The 25,704-nt window shown below is 43.1% G+C and overlaps 1 protein-coding gene across 4 annotated transcripts in view; it reads left to right on the forward strand.

Annotated features, from left to right (window-relative positions):
* The window catches only part of LOC106587536 (tubby protein), a 127,553-nt gene that overhangs the window by 64,613 nt on the left and 37,236 nt on the right, over positions 1-25,704 (forward strand). Inside the window, exon 1 of one of the 4 annotated variants that reach the window (XM_014176002.2) lies at positions 10,881-11,564. The exons of the other annotated variants lie outside the window; for them this stretch is intronic. Within the exon in view, the coding sequence (XP_014031477.2) occupies positions 11,527-11,564 (38 nt within the window). The 5' untranslated portion in view covers positions 10,881-11,526. Of the gene's footprint in view, positions 1-10,880; positions 11,565-25,704 lie in introns of those variants that run through there. 4 annotated transcript variants of the gene reach the window in all.

Below are 25,704 nucleotides of genomic sequence, written 5' to 3' on the forward strand. Positions count from 1 at the left end.
TGTTTTTTTATATATTACATTGTTAGCCCAGAACTTTTTTGATGTTATTACATACAGCCAGGAAGAACTATTGGATATCAGAGCGGCGGTAACTCACCAGCACTACCAGCATTATGACCAGGAATACGAATTTCCTGAAGAAAATCCTTTGTTCGCACCCCCAGGGTGATTGAACTGATTCCAGAAGCCGACCCAAAACCATGCCGGCGAAGGAGAGTTACTAAGAGCAGTCCTCTAGTCTTACTTAGGAGGCGCACACACCACCCATCGCTTCCGAGTATATTACTCGCAAATGTTCAGTCTCTGGATAATAAAGTTGACGATCTCAGGGCGAGGGCTTCTTTCCAGAAAGACATCAGGGATTGTAACATACTCTGTTTCACAGAAACATGGCTCTCTCGGGATATACTGTCTGAGTCCGTCAAGCCAGTTAGGTTCTCAGTTCATCACGCAGACAGGAATAAATATCTCTCCGGGAAGAAGGAGGGTGGGGGTGTATGTTTCATGATTAATGACTCATGGTCTAATTGTGATAACATACAGGAACTCAAGTCCTTTTGTTCACCCGACCTAGAATACCTCAAAATCAAATGCCGACCGTATTATCTCCCAAGATAATTTTGAGGATAACACAGTGCCACCAACGCGGCCCGCTATCAAGGACTGTGGGCTCTCCTTCTCCGTGTCCGACGTGAGTAAGACGTTTAAGTGCGTTAACCCTCTCGTGAGGCTGCCGGCCCAGACGGCATCCCTAGCCGTGTCCTCAGAGCATGCGCAGATCAGCGAGCTGGTGTGTTTACAGACGTATTCAATCTCTTCCCTATCCCAGTCTGCTGTCCCCACATGCTTCAAGATGGCCACCATTGTTCCTGTACCCAAGAAAGCAAAGGTAACTGAACTAATTGACTATCGCCCCGTAGCACTCACTTCTGTCATCATGAAGTGATTTGAGAGACTAGTTAAGGATCATATCACCCTCTACCTTACCTGTCACCCTAGACCCTCTTCAATTTGCTTACCGCCCCAATAGATCCACAGACGATGCAGTCGCATAACACTGCACACTGCCCTATCCCATCTGGATAAGCGGAATACCTATGTAAGAATGGTGTTCATTGACTATAGCTCGGCATTCAACACCATAGTACCCTCCAAGGTCATCATCAAGTTCGAGGGCCTGGGTCTGAACCCAACCCTTTGCAACTGGGTCCTGGACTTCCTGATGGGCCGCCCCCAGGTAGTGAAGGTAGGAAACAACACCTCCACTTTGCTTATCCTCAACACTGGGGCCCCACAAGGGTGTGTGCTCATTCCCCTCCTGTACTCACTGTTCACCCATGACTGAGTGACCAGGCACGCCACCAACTCAATCATCAAGTTTGCAGATGACACAACAGTAGTAGACTTTATTACCAACAATGACGAGTCAGACTACAGGGAGGAGGTGAGGGCTCTGGGAATGTGGTACCAGGAAAATAACCTCTCACTCAACGTCAACAAAACAAAGGAGATGATCGTGAACTTCAGGAAACGCATCTCCGGGGGCAAACTACCTGCCCTCCAGGACACCTACAGCACCCGATGTCACAGGAAGCCCAAAAACCACCCAAGCCACTGCTTGTTCACTCAGCTAGCATCCAGAAGGTGAGGTCAGTACAGCTGGGACAGAGAGACTGAAAAACAGCTTCTATCGCAAGGCCATCAGACCGTTTAACAGCCATCACTAACACATATAGGCTGCTACCTACAGTTGAAGTTGGAAGTTTACATACACTTATGTTGGAGTCATTAAAACTCGTTCAACCACTCCACAAATTTCTTGTTAACAAACTATAGTTTTGGCAAGTTGGTTAGAACATCTACTTTGTGCATGACACAAGTAATCTTTCCAACAATTGTTTACAGAGAGATTATTTCACTTATAAATCACTGTTTCACAATTCCAGTGGGTCAAAAGTTTACATACACTAAGTGGACTGTGCCTTTTAAACAGCTTGGAAAATTCCAGAAAATGTCATGGCTTTAGAAGCTTCTGATAGGCTAATTGACATCGTTTGAGTCATTTGGAGGTGTACCTGTGGATGTATTTCAAGACCTACCTTCAAACTCAGTGCCTCTGCTTGACATGGGAAAATCAAAAGAAATCAACCAAGACCTCAGAAATTGTAGACCTCCATAATTCTGGTTCATCCTTGGGAGCAATTTCCAAACGCCTGAAGGTACCATGTTCATCTGTACAAACAATAGTACATAAGTATAAACACCATGGGACCACGCAGCCGTCATACCGCTCAGGAAGGAGACACGTTCTGTCTCCTAGAGATGTCACTTAGGACACTGAAGAGGCCTTACTACTGACTCTGAAAAACACCAAAAGAAAGATGCCCAGGGTCCCTGCTCATCTGCGTGAACGTGCTTTAGGCATGCTGCAAGGAGCCATGAGGGCTGCAGATGTGGCCAGGGCAATAAATTGCAATGTCCATACTGTGAGACGCCTAAGACAGTGCTACAGGGAGACAGGACGGCCAGCTGATTGTCCTCGCAGTGGCAGACCACGTGAAACAACACCTGCACAGGATCGGTACATCCGAACATCACACCTGCAGGAAAGGTACAGGATGGCAAAAACAACTGCCTGAGTTAAACCAGGAACACACAATCCCTCCATCAGTGCTCAGACTGTCCGCAATAGGCTGAGAGAGGCTGGACTGAGGGCATGTAGGCCTGATGTAAGTCATTGTCCTCATCAGACATCACCGGCAACAACGTCACCTATGGGCACAAACCCACCATTGCTAGACATGACAGGACTGGTCAAAAGTGCTCTTCACTGACTAGTCGCGGTTTTGTCTCACCAGAGGTGATGACTGTATTCACGTTTATCGTTGAAGGAATGAGCATTACACCGAGGCCTGTACTCTGGAGCAGGATCGAGGTAGAGGGTCCGTCATGGTCTGGGGTGGTGTGTGACAGCATCATCGGACTGAGCTTGTCATTGCAGGCAATCTCAATGCTGTGCGTTACAGAGAAGACATCCTCCTCCCTCATGTGGTACCCTTCCTGCAGGCTCATCCTGACATTACCCTCCAGCATGACAATGCCACCAGCCATACTGCTCGTTCTGTGCGTGATTTCCTGCAAGAAAGTAATGTCAGTGTTCTGCCACGGCCAGCGAAGAGCCCAGATCTCAATCCCATTGAGCACGTCTGGGACCTGTTGGATCGGAGGGTGAGGGCTAGGGCCATTCCCCCCAGAAATGTCCGGGAACTTGCAGGTGCCTTGGAGGAAGAGTGGGGTAACATTTCACAGCAAGAACTGGCAAATCTGGTACAGTCCATGAGGAGGAGATGCACTGCAGTACTTAATGCAGCTGGTGGCCACACCAGATACTGACTGTTACATGTCTGTGGAACTTCTTCAGTTTATGTCTCAGTTGTTGAATCTTGTTATGTTCATACAAATATTTACACGTTTGCTGAAAATAAACGCAGTTGACAGTGAGGACGTTTATTTTTTTGCTGAATTTATATTCTTAATGCCATTCCTTTACTTAGATGTTTGTGTATTGGGTGTATGTTGTGAAATTGTTAGATATTACTTGTTAGCTATTACTGCTCTGTCGGCACTAGAAACACAAACATTTCGCTACACCCACAATAACATCTGCTAAACACGTGTATGTGACCAATAAAATGTGATTTGATTTGTTGCAACGCCTTATGTAGCTGAATGACACTAGTCTGTCACGTCTTGATCTATGAAGCCCCACACAAACCCGAACTAAATCCTACTCTTGGCTGTGATGACAAACACCTTGTGTTGATGAACAGACATTACTACAGTTTCCTTGACCTCATTTGTTCCTTTTGGCAGATGCTATCTGATGAGAAGTGGAGGACAGGGCTGGGTGCAAATAGACTGCAGATGTATAAGTCAAGACATAACAGTCAGTTTCAGTAAAAAGCACACAGACGTTTGTGTCACACAGTAGAAGCTTTGTGGACTTTTTATGCGTGTGCCCCCCCCCTGCCATTCTCCCCCTTTGAGGAGTGCACCATAAAAGTGTGAATGAGATTTGAATGTCAGTCCTCGAACTGAACACAGTCACATTAGACCCAATCAATACTGGGAAGCAGCCAATGCCCCCATTCACTTCCTGTAGAACTCACACACACACACACACACACACACTGTTGTAAAGCTGAGAGATGTAGTACTCAGCCTGAAATAAGGAAGCCTCTGTTTGTACAAATCTCTCACAGGCACACTCTGAAACTGCCTCTTGGGTCTCTGCCACCACCCCATCACTGCCGATTCGATTTCTGCTGGATAATATTTGCATGTACAATATATGTTCTAATGAACGCGCATGCAGAATCCAGCTGAATCCTCCTCTGGCTGCTGTACTTGGTGGTAATTAGAGGCATATGACATCTAGCTACAGTGCCTAGTGAAAGTCTACACACCCGTTGCACAGTTTTCACATTTTGCTGCCTTAAAATTACATTTAAAACGGGATTTAATTTGATTTTTTTTCAACAGATCTACATAACCTACTCCACATTTTAAAATAAAGATAATAGAACATTTTCTAAATGAATTAAAAATAGAAACGATGATGTCTTGATTGCATTAGTACTTGGTTGAAGCACCTTTGACAGTGATTACAACTGTGAATACTTTGACTAATACTGCCAACTTTGCACCACTCTTAGGGCAACATACTGTATATGCATTGTTTTTATCAAAATTGCTCAAGCTCAGTAAATTTGGTTGGAAATTGTTGATGGACAGCAATATTCAAACCTTGTCTCTAATTTTCAAGTAGGACTGAGACTGGACCCCTCAGGAACACTTAACACTGCTTGGAAAGCCATTCTGGTGTCTTTGGCATAAAAATATGTGTAATTGTCTGGTTGAAAAATAGAACTCTATTCGGTTAGGTATTCAGATGACTACAACAGGTTTTCCTCTAACTTTTTACCTGGGCTTTGCTACATTCATATTTATTTTGATCCTGACAAACTGCCAGTGACCAAGGGATGAAACCGGTTCAGGGAACAGAATCGAAAACCGGAAAATAACTAAATTATTTGAGGTACAGAAACCAAACCAGAAACGAAAGTGATCTATACTGTTCCGGAACAGAACCTTTGTTTTAAAAGCATGGGAACCGGTTAATAACGTTATTTTATGCTCCGGGCATTTCTTTCCAGTCCCACAAAAATCGCAACAAAGCGCCTATGAAAAGCCCTCACTCTTTAGGCCTAACTGTAGAACAAAACAAAATCTCTGCATCCCTGACAAGAGTGGCCAAACGGTGTTTAGTATGCCCAGTAGCTCTGCAAGCGCGGAGAGGATATTCTCCGTTGCTGGCCTGCTCTCTAGGCACCATCACATGAGCCTGAAGCCACAGACTTTGTCCAAACTCGTTTCTAAAAATTATTTCAAAGGCACTGTAGTCTTAGCCTAATAAGGCATTTTTTGTTAAATTTGTATTTATTTCTAAGTACTGTAAGTCTCCCAGCATATAGGCGCAGTTTATAGACTATAATGATTTAATACAACGATATGTTTAATTGCTGAGCGCTTAACATCCCTGACTCCCTACCAGCCTTGTGTGTCGCACTCGCAAATGCTTCACAATGTATTACTTTGTAGGCTATAATTGAAATAATATAGCCTAAATAATTAATTTTCTTAGGCTCTCTGTCTGGCTCCTGACCTATTTAGTGTTTATATGCTGTTTAATATGACTTTTGCCTATTTGAAATAATGAGTGCTTCTTTACATTTACCTATTAATGTTTATTAAAATACTTATCATTCAAATCATATGGTTTGGTTTCTATACTTCAAAACAAAATGGTAGGTCCAGGTAGTCACAACAATGGATGGGTGTTGGTTAAATTGTGAGTGCGGAGTGGTTTTTAGTGAAGCCGTTGGAAAGGAGGTGGAGTGCTGGAGCTGAAGCAGAGCTCCATGAGCAATGCTCAACTCTGCTCACATACACTGCTCTGCACACACACACTTTTTCGCTAGCTAGCTAGTTACCCAACATTTTCTCTGGTCCAACATAAACCAACTCAGAAGTTCAAAGACATTCAAAGTTCCTTCATAGAAGCCGCTCCTCTGTTGGTATAATTCTGTGGGCCAAATTCAGATAATACATGTCATAACAAGATTCCCAGCGCTTCAAGGCAAGCTTCTTCCATCTTATTTCCTCCCCTTCAAAATGTCAGTTGCATCTCACACTCTACACTTTGACACTGTGTGTGTTTTGTCTTTCATTATGGTTAAACCACGCTGTTACTGAAAAATACAATTTGCTGTTAACGACTTTCCTACACAGATTAAATTGCTAACCCGCTCCATAGCAAGCTGCTTTATCCGCACTGATTGGTGAAGTAATTTAATGTTGAGCTAAATGTATTTTTTTGAAATTATGATTTCAGAGGTTTAAAAAGGAACAGAAAAGAACGACATAAATCTGTACTTTATTTGGTTCGAACCAGTTCAAAACTTTATTTTGCTGGTCGGAACAGTGGAGCGGAACAAAAAAAATAATGGTTCTGTTCAGAACAAAATGATTGGACAATAATTTAGGTTACAACCCCTGCCAGCAACAAATATACCCATAACATGATGCTGTTGACAAAAAATACATACCCATAACATGATGCTGCCACCAAAATACCTGAAAATAGAGGGTTGCAATCTGTGATGTATTGGATTTGACCAAAACAGGAAGTTTTTAATTTAAGACGAAAATTACATTTCTTTGCCTTATTGTCTTGCAGTATTAATTAAGGGCCTTGTTGAAAACGTAATGGATGATTTAGAATGGATTTGGTAACACATGCTTTCTTCCTTTCATTTTGTCATTCAGGCCGGTAATGTGGCGTGAATATAATGTTGTCAAACCCTCCTGTATTTTCAAGTATTGTGGTGGCAGCATCATGTTATGTGCATACTTGTCACCGGCAGGGACTGGAGTGTTTTGTCAAGATCAAAATAAATATAAAAAGAGCAAAGTCCAAGTAAAAAGTTAGACCTGCCATACTGTAGTCTTCTGAGTACTTAACCCTGGGATAGTTCATTTTTTTCAGGGGTGCAATTACAGACATTTTAATGCCAAAGACACACCAGAATGGCTTGCCAAAAGGTGTTGAGTGTTCCTGAATGGTTCAGTCACAGTCCTGACTTAAATCTGCTTGAAAATCAGACAAGGTTTGAATATTGCTGTACATCAATGATTCCCAATCAAATTTACTGAGCTTGAGCAATTTTTACAAAAACAATGGATATTTCTTGCTCTAAAAGTTTTGCAATATTGGTAGAATCTTATTCAAAGTTATTAAAAGTTATTCACAGCTGTAATGACTGCCAAAGGTGCTTCCACCAAGTATTAACTGGGGTGTGAATACATATGCAATCAATATATCTACATTTTATTAGTTTGGAAAATGTTATATATAATTTTTGGTTCATTTACAATTTTCTAACTTTGAATCCAATTTAATCCCTTCTTAGATGGCAGAAAAATATGAAAACTGTGCAGGGGCTATGCAGACTGATATCAGGATGATCATAATACTTATCTTACTTAATCAATGATTCAAGACCAAGTACTCAAGCCTGAGAGCATTTCTGTGGCCATTAGCTGTGTTTGTGTTTAATTCTACATATATTAGTGGGGGGCTAATTCTATGACCGGTATATAGGGATGTTTTTAGTTCTAAAGTAATCCCTGGACCCATTAAAGGGCCTTGTCCTGGCTGGTTGGTGCTGGGCAGAACTGAACAATCAATTGATACCTGATTGAGACAGAAATCCAGGGATTTGTTTTAAAGCAGACGGTGGCGGGTCGACAGCTCTGGTTGGAATACGTAATGTAATCAGTGGGATTTTAAGAGGCTGTGTCTTCAGAAACATAATGCTATTGTGTTTTCCAGGTGTGAAAAGGTATTATCAACAAGCTTTGTGTCTAATTCCTTCAGAGTAGTGTAATACTTGTCTCTCTTAGCAAGATTAATTAGTTAGATTTTGAAATGTCTTATTCTTCAATCAGTTGGATAAACAGGTTGGTCACATGCTGTTTTCCAATTACACAACAAAACAAACACACACACGTGTGTGCGCACAGACACATTGACAATGGTAAAAGTGGTTCATCAGAGAGCGTGCATGGCATGTCCTGCATGCCTGATCAGACAGATGTATTATTAACAGTGTGGCTCCTCTGCTCCAGAACTAAGCTCTGCAGCTGTGCATCACACTGACTGTCTGACTGGACCAGATATTTTAAGAGACCATGCATGTTTTACCCATTTTCAAAGGAAATCACATCAGCAAGGGTCCAGGGCACAGGACCATTATCACAATCACTGATCCTGCCATCCTCCAGTTTCCACAATGCCTCTGGACAAGCCTCTCACACAGGTCTGTTTTGGAACAATCTAATTGCTCTGGGTAGTTTATAGTGTTAGTCCTTTAATGATATAACCATGATATGAGACAGTGCCTGAAACTTTTTTTCATTTAATTGATTCTGTCCAGGGCTTGTTGGCCATATACTGCAGTATATTACATTTCAGTCCATGGAAAGTGTATGTGAGGGTAAACAAGAAGGGAAGGGAGTCTGGTAGCAGGGGCACAGTGAGAATTATGATGATGATGTGATGGCTAGCAGGGATGGAGGGCAATCAGGGATGGAGGGCAATCAGGGAGGGAGGGAGGTTGATCAGGGAGGGAGGGCAATCAGAGAGAGAGGGAGGGAGAGACCAGGGAGGGAGTCTGGTACAGGAGGCACAGTGAGGATGATGATGGAACTAAAGGGGCACCCTGCTGTCTGTCATCTACCTGACCAGATCAGCACCAACTTCAAAGGGCTCCCCCTCTGCCATCAAATATTTACCAGCCTGCTGTGCTTACACCTGCTCTGAGAAGACGAGAGGAGAGTAACTCGTCTGTCTGTGCTCTCAGACATCACACACTAATAAAGAACAGCTCTCACTCTGGTGGACTGATAGTAATGTCAAGGCTTACTATGACAGTCCCACTTTACTGTCATGCATTTAGAAATGTGTTCACAGTGTTTTATCACTGTGCTGCAGATTTCTTAGCCTATGTTTAGTGTTGAATTACAGTCCAGTGGTGCAGACAGACTATTATGGCTGAGCTTGATGATGATAATGTGATAACTGTGAGGATGGTGATGATAGTGGAGATGAAGATTTAGCTTATTTTCAACGAGCCAATATGTCAGAGGCACCTTTCTTATTAGCGCTGTTGCCTAGCGAGAGTTGTCATATGGAGCAGCCAAGCCCACAGAAGATCAGAGTATGTGGATCTCATGCTATACAGTACAGGAGAGACAGAACATGTACTTACTTAGTATCCCTGCACATTATAAATAGGGTTCTGGAACTGACCCTGTATCCACCATAGTATGCTTACGTAATTTATCGTGTTCTTATTTTTATATCTCGTGTTTTTGTTCTACCTTGTTATTTTTAGTATTACACTGTTGTTGATTACTGCATTGTTGGGGTTAGAGCTGCAAGAAAGGCATTTCACTGACAATATGCTGGTCCTAACTCCCCCAGGGCCCAGGATTTCTCTGGATCGGCTTATTTCACTGAATTTATTTTACCATGACTGTTATTTACCTCCGTTTTATATTTGTTGCTGAAGCCTGGATGTGTTGTCAGTTCTGTGTTTCCCAATACACCAGTGTACCAATGAACAGTAACCTGCAGATCAGTGATGCCTGTCGTTGAGGCATACCGTAAATAATTGAGAGAAAATGCTGAAGCGCCCTCAATACTGCCTGCACCGCCTCTGACGTGTTAATCTGTCACATGACTCCAGTGACTTTTATTTGACTAGCATTGTGTGCTATCGTGAATAATATGCAGTGAAAAGAAAGCAGATGACAGTATATCATGCCATAATTTATGTGCACGGTATCTGTATCAAAACAACAGTCTCATCTGCAGCGCTCTGACCTTGTTGGGGAAAATACATGCATGTTTCCCCAAGCATCACACATGCCTCAGCATAACACATCCCTAAGATGGTGTGTGTGTGCTGAGTGGTTCAGCAAAATGTCTGTCAGCGGTGCTGAATATTAGAAACAATGGCCAGGTTCACTGAATGTACACTAAATAAAAGTGACTGAATGTGACCGTGATAGAGATGAGCAGGAAAGAGCACAACATCCCCATGATGAAATACAGTTAAAACCTGGGGATGTTGTTGTGAAAATACAGTATACGGAAGGGCATTTTTTAACCATATAAAACCGAATATTCACCTGGTCAGTCTCTGTCATGGAAATGGCAGGTGTTCTACACTCAGTATAGGTTTGACAGAGAGAGCAGGCTGGTGGACCAGATTAATAGTTTATATATTCTATTTTGAAATTAAATGTTTATTAAACACATCTGATTTACATTTTTTTAAATACATTTTTCAGATTGCTGATTAAGCCAACATGGAATTGCATCAATAAGCAGTTTTAAGGGAAATATATTTGATTGATTTAATGTTTAGTAATAACCATCAGATCACACCAGGGGTGGGTGGGATGGGGGCCAGCAGATGTGTGTGTGTGTGTGTGTGTGTGTGTGTGTGTGTGTGTGTGTGTGTGTGTGTGTGTGTGTGTGTGTGTGTGTGTGTGTGTGTGTGTGTGTGTGTGTGTGTGTGTGTGTGTGTGTGTGAGTGAGAGCGAGAGAGAGAGAGAGAGACTGAGGCAGTCATTATCACAGACAGACCGTGTGTCTGTCCGGAGCATGTTAAATGACTATTACAACTACTATGTACAATCATATGTTAATGACATTCACTCTCAGAGAATGAATAAATCATGTCTCAGAAAACACATCTGAGTCCATGCTTTAGCAGCTAGGAGTGTGTGTGTGTGGGAGGGGGGACCGGACTGGAACACTATGGCTGAAACATTAAAGCAGCAAGACAAAAGAGAATCTCTGGTACCTGTTTCCTCTGCTTTGCGGCTTGGTGCTCGATCCCACTCTTAACTGATGCTCACGGAGAGATAGTGTGAGAGAGCCAGAGTGCGAGGGATAGAGAGAGCGATAGAGAGGTGGAGGAGAGAAGTGAGAGAGCACTGAGAGCGGGAGTGAGAGCAGAGCAGGGTGTGAGCAAGAGAGCACGAGAACCAGAGAGAACGCGCACATGAAGGAGAGGAGACTGAGAGAAGGGGGTTGTTTTATGTGTGCTGCTCGTGTGCATGACTGAGAAGCCTTCCTGCCTGGATCGTTAGTCATCTCCAGCCCCAGAGCTGGGCTCTGTGCTCCATAGGCTGTACTGACTGAGGAACACAGGGACAGACAGAGGCTGGTGGACTTTGAGAGGGCTGTGCAGAGGATGTGCTGGCTGCGTGGGCTCTGTCGCCGTGATCGCTGTCGCCAGACCCCTCAGCTGCCTCTGCCTCGCTCGGCTGCTATCGCAGGCCCCCCCTCAGCCCAGCACTCGGAGGACATCAGCAGTCAGTGGTAGAGAGATGAGCTCCAAGCACTCTTCCGACTGGATCCCCTACAGGTACAGTACAGTCCTCTGGGTGCCAGTCAAGACTCCACAGACCACAAGAGAAGGGAGTATGTGGATGTTTGTGTGTACAAGTGTGAATAGCTATGCATGTTCCAGCACTATTAAGGATAGAGAGAATTAAGGATAACACTTGGGTGCGTGCTTCGAAGTTTAGATTGTTGACATCGATTGACCCTTCGCTAAGACCCGCCTCAGAATTTTGGGCAACCAATCGCAGTGCTCCAATGCATAGCAACTCTCCTTGAGTCTGACACCTCAGTCAAGCTCACAGGAAAAATAGTTTTCTTTCACATATAAATTGTTTAAATGTTTAAATAATTGAACAGTGCACAAGGGATAGTACTAGCTACTATGATTCCTGAAATGCAGAGCCTCTTGATGGAGTATTTTTCGAATCTGAAATTATTTGTTTGCTTGCTTAGCTGGTTAGTTATGTCTCATTGACCACAAAATATTGCTAACGCTAACTAGCTAGCCACTTAATATAACTTGTTTTCTCTAAATGTATGTTAGCTAGCAAAGTTAGCCATGTTGTTAATACAACTCCCAACTGCAATCAACATCAGGATACGATTTGAGAGCACTAGCTAGTTTAGCTCCAAAAGTGACCTGCATCCCAATATGTGGTCCAGAGTATGGGCGAGTGGGTGAGTCGAAGGGAATGTAGTGGACGTGTGGAAAGGAGTGGGTGTGTCGAAAGCGCTCTGCTATAGGTTAGACGGTTTTGATTGGTAGTGATTTTTTTTTTTTTCATACAATTACCGCATGTTGAGCTACCGTACCGCGATAGTTTGGACTTTTGTTTTTAAGCCAGAGGATTAACCTGAGTCATATTTCACTGTAAATTTTATACAAATAGTTGTACATTTTCAGTTATAAAACTGATGATTGTTTATTTTTGATTAAATGTATTGATGATGGTTGTACTGTTGCTTCATGCGTTGTATGTATGTGCTTCCTATGACTGTCACCCTGATATTGGCTACTAGTTAGCTACTTCACACCCTGTTGCCGGACAGTAGTGCTTGTCAAGCGGGAGCAAAGGGCACTGTGTCCTGGTGTTGCCGTTCATGCCCTCCCCATTGAGTAGTAGACTGTATGTACATTATGTATGTATCTAGATGGTTATCAATATAGGCTGCTATCCTAATTGATATAAAATCATGTGAGAGAAAAAAATGGCCAGGTTAGCTACCGCCGGCGGTTATCAACACGTGGTACAGTCCAATCAGCCATGCAACATGGTCTTGAGTGGCAACAAATCTGCCCAATTACCTGATTTGCTTTCCATACACCCACTACTTTCGACACAACAACTCGCCTATACTCTGGTCGCCATATTGGGCTGCAGCTACCCATACTTGCCAAAAGTTGTTAGCTAGTAGCTTTGACTGCATGCTGACAGTTAAAGACTTGCTCTGGAACTTTGGCAACTATTAAGTATTTTTAAACCGACTGCTTTGGGCTGGATGTGCCAATGTGCATAGAAAATTGAGCAGTTTTGTTTGGCAAGCCTAAATTACACTGAGTATACAAAACATTAAAAACACCTGCTCTTTCCAAGACATAGACTGATCAGGTGAATCTAGGGGAAAGCTATGATCTCTTATTGATGTCACTTATTAAATCCACTTCAATCAGTGTAGATGAAGGGAAGGAGACAGGTTAAAGAAGGATTTTTAAGCCCTTAGAAAATTGAAACATGGATTGTGTATGTGTGTCATTGAGGGTGAATGGGCAAGACAAAATATTAAAGTGCCTTTGAATGGGGTATGGTAGTAGGTGCCAGGTGCACCGGTATGAGATATTTGAGGTAGATACAGTGCCTTGTAAAAGTATTCACCCCCTTGGCGTTTTTTCCTATTTTGTTGCATTACAACCTCTAATTTAAATAGATTTGTATTTGGATTTCATGTAATGGACATACACAAAATAGTCCAAATTGGTGAAGTGAAATGGAAAAAAAGAACTTGTTTCAAAAAATGCAACAAAAAAGAAAATATGGAAAAGTGGTGCGTGCATATGTATTCACCCCCTTTGCTATGAAGCCCCTAAATAAGATCTGGTGCAACCAATTACCTTCAGAAGTCACATCATTTATTAAATAAAGTCCACCTGTGTGCAATCTGTGTCACATGATCTGTCACATGATCTCAGTAGATATACACTTATTCTGAAAGGCCCCAGAGTCTGCAACACCACTAAGCAAGGGGCACCATGAAGACCAATGAGCTCTCCAAACAGGTCAGGGACAAAGTTGTGTAGAAATACAGATCAGGGTTGGGTTATAAAAAATATCTGAAACTTTGAACATCCCACGGAGCACCATTAAATCCATTATTAAAAAATTGAAAGAATATGGCACCACAACAAACCTGCCAAGAGAGGGCCGCCCACCAAAACTCACAGACCAGGCAAGGAGGGCATTAATCAGAGGCAACAAAGAGACCAAGATAACCCTGAAGGAGCTGCAAAGCTCCACAGCGGAGATTGGAGTATCTGTCCATAGGACCACTTTAAGCCGTACTCTCCACAGAGCTGGGCTTTACAGAAGAGTGGCCAGAAAAAAGCCATTACTTAAAGAAAAAAATAAGCAAACACATTTGGTGTTCGCCAAAAGGCATGTGGGAGACTCCCTAAACATATGGAAGAAGGTACTTTTTAGCAATCAAGGAAAACGCTATGTCTGGCACAAACCCAACACCTCTCATCACCCCAAGAACACTATCCCCACAGTGAAGCATGGTGGTGGCAGCATCATGCTGTGGGGATGTTTTTCATTGGCAGGGACTGGGAAACTGGTCAGAATTGAAGGAATGATGGATGGCACTAAATACAGGGAAATTCTTGAAGGAAACCTGTTTGTCTTCCAGAGATTTGCAACTGGGACGGAGGTTCACCTTCCAGCAGGACAAATACTGCTAAAGCAACACTCGAGTAAAAATTCCCTGTCTTAGGTCAGTTAGGATCACCACTTTATTTTAAGAATGTGAACTGTCAGAGTAATAGTAGAGAGAGTGATTTATTTCAGTTTTTTTTTCTTTCATCGCATTCCCAGTGGGTCAGAAGTTTACATACACTCAATTAGTATTTGGTAGCAATGCCTCAAACTATTTAAACGTTTCTGGTAGCCTTCCACAAGCTTCCCACAATAAGTTGGGTTAATTTCACCCCTGTGCTTCACGGTTGGGATGGTGTTCTTCGGCTTGGAAGTCTCCCCCTTTTTCCTCCAAACATAACGATGGTCATTATGGCCAAACAGTTCCATTTTTGTTTCAGCAGACCAGAGGACATTTCTCCAAAAAGTACAATCTTTGTCCCCATATGCAGTTGCAAACCGTAGTCTGGCTTTTTTATGGCAGTTTTGGAGCAGTGGATTCTTCCTTGCTGAGCGGCCTTTCAGGTTATGTCGATATAGGACTCGTTTTACTGTGGATATAGATATTTTTGTACCTGTTTCCTCCAGCATCTTCACAAGGTCCTTTGCTGTTGTTCTGGGATTGATTTGAACTTTTTGCAAGTACATTCATCTCTAGGAGACAGAACGCGTCTCCTTCCTGAGCGGTATGACGGGTGCGTGGTCCCGTGGTGTTTATACTTGCGTACTATTGTTTGTACAGATGAACATGGTACCTTCAGGCATTTGGAAAATTGCTCCCAAGGAGGAACCAGACTTGTGAAGGTCTACAATTTTTTTTTCTGAGGTCTTGTCTGATTTCTTTTGATTTTCCCATGATGTCAAGCAAAGAGGCACTGAGTTTGAAGGTAGGTCTTGAAATACATCCACAGGTACACCTCCAATTGACTGCTCCAGAAAGGGAAAGTTATCTGCCAGGAAAATGAAAAGAAGGTGGCTGAACTCGAGCAAAAGGTGAATGAGGCGGAGAGATGCCAGCGCAGGTGGAACCTGAGGCTCCATGGAATTCCAGAGCAAGCGGGTGAGGACATCAAATGCAGAGTTGTTGACATCTGTGGAGCTGTCATTCCCGAATCAAAAGCCAAACTTCAGGAAAATGTGGACATCGTTCATTGTTTGGGAAGACTCAAGAATCAAGACAAGAGACCGAGGACAACCATCATCCGATTCACCAACAGATCTACACGGGATCATCTCTGGAGGCGAGCAAAGAATTGTGAGTTCCTCATCAAGCAAAAATTGAGGTTCACTGAGGATCTGACCTCAGCGGACAAAGTGACATGAGAGAAACTGTGGTCGATGGTGGCTGCAGCTCGAAAGGCAGAGAGAACGTAATTTTTTTGTTGGTGCAAGAGTGATCATCGATGGGAAAGAAATGCAGCCAAATCAGAACATTTGAAAGAGAGTCAGTCAGACAGAACTGGTAGGCCTAAAAACGGCCTAATTTCTAGGTGAAAAGCAGGCTTTTAATATAAAAATGTACACAAACACTTGAATGAGAAAAGGCTGACTTGAGAACTGGTAAACTAAACACTAACTCTGGGTGAGTAACTGCTTATTGTAAAGTCTACACAGTTTCTCCCCCTTGTGGGAGTAAGAATACTTTGGTAACTTTATGACCAGTATTTGTTTGTTTTTTTGTTGGAGAGGTTAATAATGGGATGGAAATCCTTTTGAGTTACATATCCTTAGGAAAAGCTCATATTAGCATAACAAGGTTGTTGGTTGAAGTTTGTCTATCTCTTTGTTCAATTAATGTCAGGGGTATTCGTAATTTACTCAAATGTATGGCTATTTTCCTGTATTGCAAACGGTTCTTTCTACAAGAGACTCATGCTTGTTCTTCCGATTTAGCTTTATGGAAAAATCAATGGGGTAACAATATCTGGTTATCATATGGCAACAACCACTCTGTTGCTGTAGCAGGTGCATCAGTAGTAAGACTCTGGACGTTGGTTAATTTTAACCGTGAATTTCAACAGTGAAATGTTTTTATTAGGGAATATTTATGGATCCAACAACAAACAAAACAACAGGATATTATTTTAAGAATTTGAAGAGATTAATAAAGTTAAAGGTGTATTTCAGGATATCAAAATTATCTTATGTGGAGATTTTAATTTTGTATCTAATGTGATTGACAGATATCCCTCTCCTAACAGATCCAGCATTGTTAATCCTGAGTTTAATAACCTATGTCTTGGTCTTGGATTAGTCGATATTTGGAGATCTAAATATCCTGATTAAAAAGGACTTCCCTTGGAGTAACAAGGACATTTCCAGACAGTCAAGAATTGACTTCTGGTTGATTTCTAATTCATTAGATAATACTGTAGTCAAGGTATCCATTGAACCATCAATTCCTACTGATCATAAAGTTATATTCTTATCTTTAAATATTAATGGATCTGAAGTTAATAAACCGAATCAGAGTTATTGGAAACTCTATAGTAGACTGTTGGAAGTTGATCATTTCAAGATGGATGCCAAAGATATTATACAAGAAAATGGGAGGAAACCCCAACTATTTAAGTCTTATGGAAAATATTGTGAATTAATGAAGTATGAAATAAAACAAACATCCATGAAGAGCGGTGAAGAAATTGCTGAACTTCAAGATTGAGTGAAGATAAACTTGTTAAGGAAATACTTTCACTAATCTCTATGGAGGACCTTGATGAAGAAGGAAAGGGTCAGTTATTTTCTTTACTACTAGAAATGGACCGAATGTATGAAGAGAGAGCAAAAGGGGAATTTGTAAGATCAAGAAGGAGATGGTTGGAGGAAGGTGAAAAAAACACAAAATACTTTTACAATTTAGAGAAAAACTTCTGAATTTACATCTATTCATAAACTTTTACTTTAAACTCAGCAAAAAAAGAAACATCCTCTCACTGTCAACTGCATTTATTTTCAGCAAACTTAAAATGTGTAAATATTTGTATGAACATAACAAGATTCAACAACTGAGACATAAACTGAACAAGTTCCACAGACATTTTATTTAATTTCACCTTTATTTAACCAGGTAGGCCAGTTGGGAACAAGTTCTCATTTACAACTGCGACCTGGCCAAGATAAAGAAAAGCAGTGCGACAAAAACAACAGAGTTACACATGGGATAAACAATCGTACAGTCAATAACACAATAAAAAAATCTGTATACAGTGTGTGTAAATGAAGTACGGAGGTAAGGCAATAAATAGGCCAACAGTGGCGAAGTAATTACAATTTAGCAATTTACACCGGAGTGATATGTGCAGATGAGGATGTGCAAGTAGAAATACTGGTAGAAATACTGGTGTGCAAAAGAGCAGAAAAACAAAAACAAATATGGGGATGAGGTAGGAAGTTGGTTGGATGGATGGACTATTTACAAATGGGCTGGGTACAGCTGCAGCGATCGGTAAGCTGCTCTGACAGCTGACGCTTAAAGTTAGTGAGGGAGATATAAGTCTCCAGCTTCAGTGATTTTTGCAATTCGTTCCAGTCATTGGCAGCAGATAACTGGAAGGAAAGGCAGCCAAAGGAGGTGTTGGCTTTGGGGATGACCAGTGAAATATACCTGCTGGAGCGTGTGCTACGGGCGGGTCTTGCTATGGTGACCAATGAGCTGAGATAAGGCGGAGCTTTACCTAGCAAGGAGTTATAGATGACCTGGAGCCAGTGGGTTTGGCGACGAATATGTAGCGAGGACCAGCCAACGAGAGCATACAGGTCACAGTGGTGGGTAGTATATGGGGCTTTGGTGACAAAACGGATGGCACTGTGATAGACCACATCCAATTCACTGAGTAGAGTGTTGGAGGCTATTTTGTAAATCACATCGCCGAAATCAAGGATTGATAGGATAGTCAGTTTTACGAGGGTATGTTTGGCAGCATGAGTGAAGGAGGCTTTGTTGCGAAATAGGAAGCCGATTCTAGATTTAATTTTGGATTGGAGATGCTTAATGTGAGTCTGGAAGGAGAGTTTACAGTCTAGCCAGACATCTAGGTATTTATAGTTGTCCACATATTCTAAGTCAGAACCGTCCAGAGTAGTGATGCTAGTCGGGCAGGCGGTTGCGGGCATCGATCGGTTGAAGAGCATGCATTTAGTTTTACTAGCATTTAAGAGCAGTTGGTGGCCACGGGAGGATGTGTTGTATGGCGTTGAGGCTCGTTTAGAGGTTTGTTAACACAGTGTCCAAAGAAGGACCAGATGTATACAGAATGATCTCGTCTGTGTAGAGGTGGATCAAAGAATCACCCGCAGCAAGAGCGACATCATTGACATATAAAGAGAAAAGAGTCGCCCCGAGAATTGAACCCTGTGGCACCCCCAGAGACTGCCAGAGTTCCGGACAACAGGCCCTCCGATTTGACTCACTGAACTCTCTGAAAAGTAGTTAGTGAACCAGGCGAGGCAGTCATTAGAGAAACCAAGGCTGTTGAGTCTGCCGATAAGAACATGGTGATTGACAGAGTCGAAAGCCTTGGCCAGGTCGATGAAGACTGCTGCACAGTACTGTCTTTTATCGATGGCGGTTATGATATCGTTTAGGACCTTGACCGTGGCTGAGGTGCACCCGTGACCAGCTCAGAAACCAGATTGCATAGCGGAGAAGGTACGATGGGATTCGAAATTGTTGGTGATCTGTTTGTTCACTTGGCTTTCGAAGACTTTAGAAAGGCAGGATGGATATAGGTCTGTAGCAGTTTGGGTCTAGAGTGTCTCCCCCTTTGAAGAGGGGGATGACTGTGGCTGCTTTCCAATCTTTAGGAATCTCAGACGATACGAAAGAGAGGTTGAACAGACTAGTAATAGGGGTTGCAAGAATAGCGGCGGATAATTTTAGGAAGAGAGTGTCCAGATTGTCTAGCCCAGCCGATTTGTAGGGATCCAGATTTTGCAGCTCTTTCAGAACATCAGCTGTCTGGATTTGGGTGAAGGAGAAGCGGGGCGGGGGGGCTTAGGCCAGTTGCTGCAGGGGGTGCAGAGCTGTTGGCTGGGGATGGGGTAGCCAGGTGGAATGCATGGCCAGCAGTAGAGAAATGCTTCTTGAAATTGTCAATTATTGTGGATTTATCAGTGGTGACAGTGTTTCCTAGTCTCAGTGCAGTGGGCAGCTGGAAGGAGGTACTCTTATTCTCCATGGACTTTACAGTGTCCCAGAACTTTTTGCAATTAGTGCTGCAGGACATGTGACTGACAGAAATGGAATAATGTGTCCCTGAACGGGGGGGGGGTCAAAGTCAAAAGTAACAGTGTGGTGTGACCACCAGCTGCATTAAGTTCTGCAGTGCATCCCCTCCTCATGAACTGCACCAGATTTGCCAGTTCTTGCTGTGAGATGTTACGTTACTCTTCCACCAAGGCACCTGCAAGTTCCTGGACATTTCTGGTGGGAATGGCCATAGCCCTCACCCTCCGATCCAACAGGTCCCAGACGTGCTCAATGGGATTGAGATCCGGGCTCTTCGCTGGCCATGACAGAACACTGACATTCCTGTCTTGGAGGAAATCACGTACAGAACGAGTAGCATGGCTGGTGGCATTGTCATGCTGGATGGTAATGTAAGGATGAGCCTGCAGGAAGGGTACCACATGAAGGAGGAGGATGTCTTCTCTGTAACGCACAGCGTTGAGATTGCCTGCAATGACAAGCTCAGTCCGATGATGCTGTGACACACCGCCCCAGAACATGACGGACCCTCCACCTCCAAATCAATCCCACTCCAGAGTACAGGCCTCGGTGTAACGCTCATTCCATCTACGATAAACGCGAATCTGACCGTCGCCCCTGGTGAGACAAGACCGCGACTCGTCAGTGAAGAGCTCTTTTTGCCAGTCCTGTCTGGTCCAGCGACGGAGGGTTTGTGCCCGTAGTCAACGTTGTTGCCGGTGATGTCTGGTGTAGGCCTGATGTGTCATTGTCCTCAAGCCCTCAGTCCAGCCTCTCTCAGCCTATTGCGGACAGTCTGAGCACTGATGGAGGGATTGTGCGTTCCTTGCTTAACTCAGGCAGTGTTTGTTGCCATCCTGTACCTGTCCCGCAGGTGTGATGTTCAGATGTGCCGATCCTGTGCAGGTGTTGTTACACGTGGTCTGCCACTGCGAGGACGATCAGCTGTCCTTCCTGTCTCCATGTAGTGTGTGTATATATAAACTCAGCAAAAAAGAAAAGTCCCTTTTTCAGGACCCAAATAACTTCACAGATCTTCATTGTAAAGGGTTTAAACACTGTTTCCCATGCTTGTTCAATGAACCATAAACAATTAATGAACATGCACCTGTGGAATGGTCGTTGAGACACTAACAGTTTACAGACAGTAGGTAATTAAGGTTACAGTTATGAAAACTTAGGACACTGAAGAGGCCTTTCTACTGACTTTGAAAAACACCAAAGAATCTGCGTGAATGTGCCTTAGGCACGCTGCAAGGAGGCATGAGGACTGCAGATGTGGCCAGGGCAATAAATTGCAATGTCCATACTGTGAGACGCCTAAGACAGCACTACAGGGAGACAGGACGGACAGCTGAGCATCCTCTCAGTGGCAGTCCGCGTGTAACAACACCTGCACAGGATCGGTACATTGAAACATCACACCTGCGGGACAGGTACAGGATGGCAACAACAACTGCCTGAGTTACACCAGGAACGCACAATTCCTCCATCAGTGCTCAGACTGTCCACAATAGGCTGAGAGAGGCTGGACTGGGGGCTTGTAGGCCTGATGTAAGGCAGGTCCTCACAAGACATCACCGGCAACAACGTCGCATATGGGAACAAACCCACCGTCACTGGACCAGACAGGACTGGCAAAAAGGTCTCTTCACTGACGAGTCGCAGTCTTGTCTCACCAGGGGTGATGGTCGGATTGGCGTTTATTGTCGAAGGAATGAGCGTTACACCGAGGCCTGTACTCTGGAGCGGGATTGATTTGGAGGTGGAGGGTCCCTCATGGTCTAGGGCGGTGTGTCACAGCATCATCGGACTGAGCTTGTTTTCATTGCAGGCAATCTCAATGCTGTGCGTTACAGGGAAGACCTCCTCCTCCCTCATGTGGTACCTTTCCTGCAGGCTCATCCTGACATGACCCTCCAGCATGACAATGCCACCAGCCATACTGCTCGTTCTGTGCGTGATTTCCTGCAATAGAGAAATGTCAGTGTTCTACCATGGCCAGTGAAGACCCTGGATCTCAATCCCATTGAGCACGTCTGGGACCTGTTGGATCAGAAGGTGAGGGCTATGGCCATTCCCCCCCAGAAATGTCCGGGAACTTGCAGGTGCCTTGGTGGAAGAATGGGGTAACATTTCACAGCAAGAACTGGAAAATCTGGTACAGTCCATGAGGAGGAGATGCACTGCAGTACTTAATACAGTTGGTGGTCACACCAGATACTGACTGTTACTTTTGATTTTGACCCCCCCTTTGTTCAGGGACACATTATTCCATTTCTGTTAGTCACATGTCTGTGGAATGTGTTCAGGTTATGTCTCAATTGTTGAATCTTGTTATGTTCATACAAATGTTTACACATGTTAAGTTTGCTGAAAATAAACGTAGTTGACAGTGAGAAGACGTTTCTTTTTTTTGCTGAGTTTAGTAATACATTTTTAAATTTTTTGGGGTGAAGGTGTCGCCACTGCTCGTGAACTACTGGCTAAAAATATACTAGTGTACCGGAGAATCTCTTTAATTCAGAGCCATTCAGTGGCTAGCCACGTTTTAAACATAATTTTATCAGGTTCCCATGAAGCAATTGTAATGACAATCTACCACAACATACCAGAGTTTCCTGGTTAGTAAAGGGTAGTAGTCTGTGTTTAATTTCATTGGGTATTAAAAACACAGTTTGAGATCATTGTTAGGGGATTTCACCAGTGGTTAGAAGGGGGAATTGGGCTTCCCTGGAAAATGATGTCTGAGGTTGCAACAGTAACCAAGGGGGGCAGGGCTTAGCGTAGGTCATTGGTGTGTGGTAGGATCTAATTGATGTTTCTTTGGTTTTGTCTTTCAATAATGATGACAGCCTCACTGTATCTCTTCGTGCTTTATAATAACTGTAGTAGTTATGACTGGTTATTCATGTGAAAATATTTTGGACCTGTCTTTGTAGTGTATTTATTGACCCACTTTTTTTTATAACCTTAAACTCTGTGTGACCCCTGCATGTTTCTCCCCATACATTGGTAATGCATTCTTCTGATTATCGGCATTCTCGAGTCACAATCTACCCCGAATTGTTAATAATGTCAGTGTTATTTATCAGTTAGCTTTTTTTGGGGTGAAATAAAGACTTTTGTCTGCTCTCGATGGCATTACTACTGCTGCTGTTGCTACTGCTGCTGCTGTTGCCTCCAAGAGAAGCTCCATTGCCATGGTTGCACGGCTTCCTCTGCTCCTATTGGCTCCTCGTTGCTATAAGTTACGGAGCTGTCTTGCCATGAATCTCATTGAGAGATTGCGTCAAGAGAGCTGGCCTCCTATAATGGAGCAATAAAGGTAGTGATAGATCTGTGTGTACGTACACGTACTCATGTTGCTGCTTCTAAGAATGCGCGCACACACAGACACACACCAATATTAAACACATACGCTTGAGTGTCCTGGAGTTGTATTTGGCAGGGTCTAGGAAGAGCAACCATAGGGATTGGTTCAATATGAGCCTACCAGGAACATTCGTTCAAAATATCTGTTATCATTTCAGTCAATCTAGGGAACTAATAAGTTCCTTTCATTAAATAAAATATCCTCATAGAAATAATAATTGAAAATTAAATTAAATTAGCTTTTGTATTTTAACTTTTTTCTGTGTAGTTTCTTGTTAAGCGTGTTCATCGTTAAGTGCTCTATGACATGACTGTGTGAAGAGAACTCATCAAAAAATCTGTTTGTTATATATTTGCTATATTAAGATGTGATTAGGATGATAAGAGTGATATGGCATTAGTCAATGACATTAGTAATGTAGATAGTAAAGGCAATATTGATGTTGTAGGCCTAGGTGTTAAAGGTAATAGACAGGATGACATATTAGGTGACGCAGTGTCCTCTTCAATAACTGTCCTCAGGGACAAGAGCCCTTAAACAACACACTACACTGACATGCTCTGGCACTGCCACGGAATCACATTGCTTACCTGTGGGAGATTGATATGGGAGGGGAGCTGAGGGGGGAACAGGCAGAGAGCGGGTGTTCCTCTCAACTTAGAGGCCTGGCCAGCCCTTCATGGATGGTTTCTCAGAGCGATAAGCAGTTACTCCCATCAGATGGAGCCTGCCTGGTGCCTTCCATGAAAAATGTATGTATGGGGCCTGGTGGCGAGACAAGGGGAGGCGACCCGGGGACTCAGCTGCACCTCTGTGGCCTCTCATTTAATCCCATGTGAGCGAGCTCTGAGCCAGCCCAGACTATCAGACTCACTCTGGCTCCGGCAGGTCACAGCCAAACACACATAGCACTACACACAGCACTGCCAGGGAGGGATGCCAGGCTACCTATACTGTTCCTACTGTGCACAGAAGCTAACAATTACATATCTACCTACTGTAAAAAGTGCCTAACACTTTAAAGTACACAAACTTTAAATGTGGGCCACGTACTGTATTGTGCATACTAAGAGACATGTATACGCATACTGTACACACACAGGCTTCTTGAATATAGTGCAAGTGCTTGCACAACAATCATACATCACCAATTTCTATGAAAATGTTCGATATTTAAACGAAGGAAAAAACAGCATAAATTGCATCAAGGACTTGGCAACAGAAATTGTGTAATTGGCATGATTTCAGAGAAATGCCATTGAAAACCTGTATCATATTGAGTTTATTAGTCAAGAGTGTGAAAAATATGTCCCAGTGAAAAATATGTCCCTGTTTTATTATGTAAAACGTAATGTAAGGCATTTGAGCTAATTGTTTTCTTTACGGCGACAACCCTCATTGATTATTCATGTGATGCTGGTAGACAGCACAACATTCTAACTCTATTCTGTGGAGGGAACATCAAAATAGAATATCTGCTAAGACATCCCTCAGCACTGCAGGTAAAACACATAAAACACTCACTAGGCACTTCACCAGCACTGTGTTTCCAATAGGGACAGCATTAATACATGATTGTTGGGGGGTCAATGGGTACTATTCAGACTACGTTGTTATTGACATCAATGGGGGTGGGTGGGGGCAATAAGAGTGGAGGTGTCTAATGCACATTCTAGCTTACCACTGATCCAGACCAATTAACATATCTTCTCTATTGTAATGCGGTAGTTGACCCTCATTTTAACAGCTCTGTTTATGTCATTATCTACCTGTCTGAAACACATTCACACACTTGATTGCTGACTGTCGCTAGTGAGTGTTTTTCTATGTGTGTTTCAGAAAGGGAGATGTGGCACACACACACACACTAACCACAAACAGACATATTATTGAACCCCCCTGGTTCTGCTCCACCCCCCCCCAACTGAAGGAAGCACTGTTCCCCTTCCTCTTATTATCTTTAATGAAGAACCCTTTCGTTTAAATGGTCTGGGCAATGCCAAGCAACACAGAGTGAATGGGCAATCAGGGAGTGTGTCATTGCTGATTTAGAGGTTGTGTGTGTTTGGGGGTGGGAGGGATGGGAAAGATGGCGACTGGCTGAGACAGAGCGTTACCATTGCCTTTATAGTCCGATCACACAGGATAAAAACGTTAGATCAATTTCCAATTGCGATTATGATTTGAATTTTCCCTAGTACTTTATATACATGCTGTTTTGACTGATTTCTGTATGATGTCATTCTACACATTTTGTAATGTAATCTTAAGAGTTATGTGTCACTCCGTAGGCTACATGACATGTCACTCCCAATAACTCCTGCGTCTCCTCCAGTGACAGACACTGCATTTTCAAGAGATCACCTGTTGTTTTCTGCTTCACAGGAAAGCTTCATGAGAGAGATTAATGTATCACCTTTTCCCATCATTTCCAAGTGGTTCTCGCAGTGTATCAAACAGGAGAGGAAACTCATGTTTTTCCTATCTGGAGTGTGTGTCTGTTCTGTAGAATGTCAAAGAAATGGAAAGAGCCTTTGTTTTAACCCTCTCTCTCTCTCTCTCTCTCTCTCTCTCTCTCTCTCTCTCTCTCTCTCTCTCTCTCTCTCTCTGTTTCTCTCTCTGTTTCTCTCTCTGTTTCTCTCTGTTTCTCTCGCTCTCTCTCTCTCTCTCT

This window comes from Salmo salar, chromosome ssa26 (genome assembly GCF_905237065.1).
Source record: "Salmo salar chromosome ssa26, Ssal_v3.1, whole genome shotgun sequence".
NCBI classification, from domain to species: Eukaryota; Metazoa; Chordata; class Actinopteri; order Salmoniformes; family Salmonidae; genus Salmo; species Salmo salar.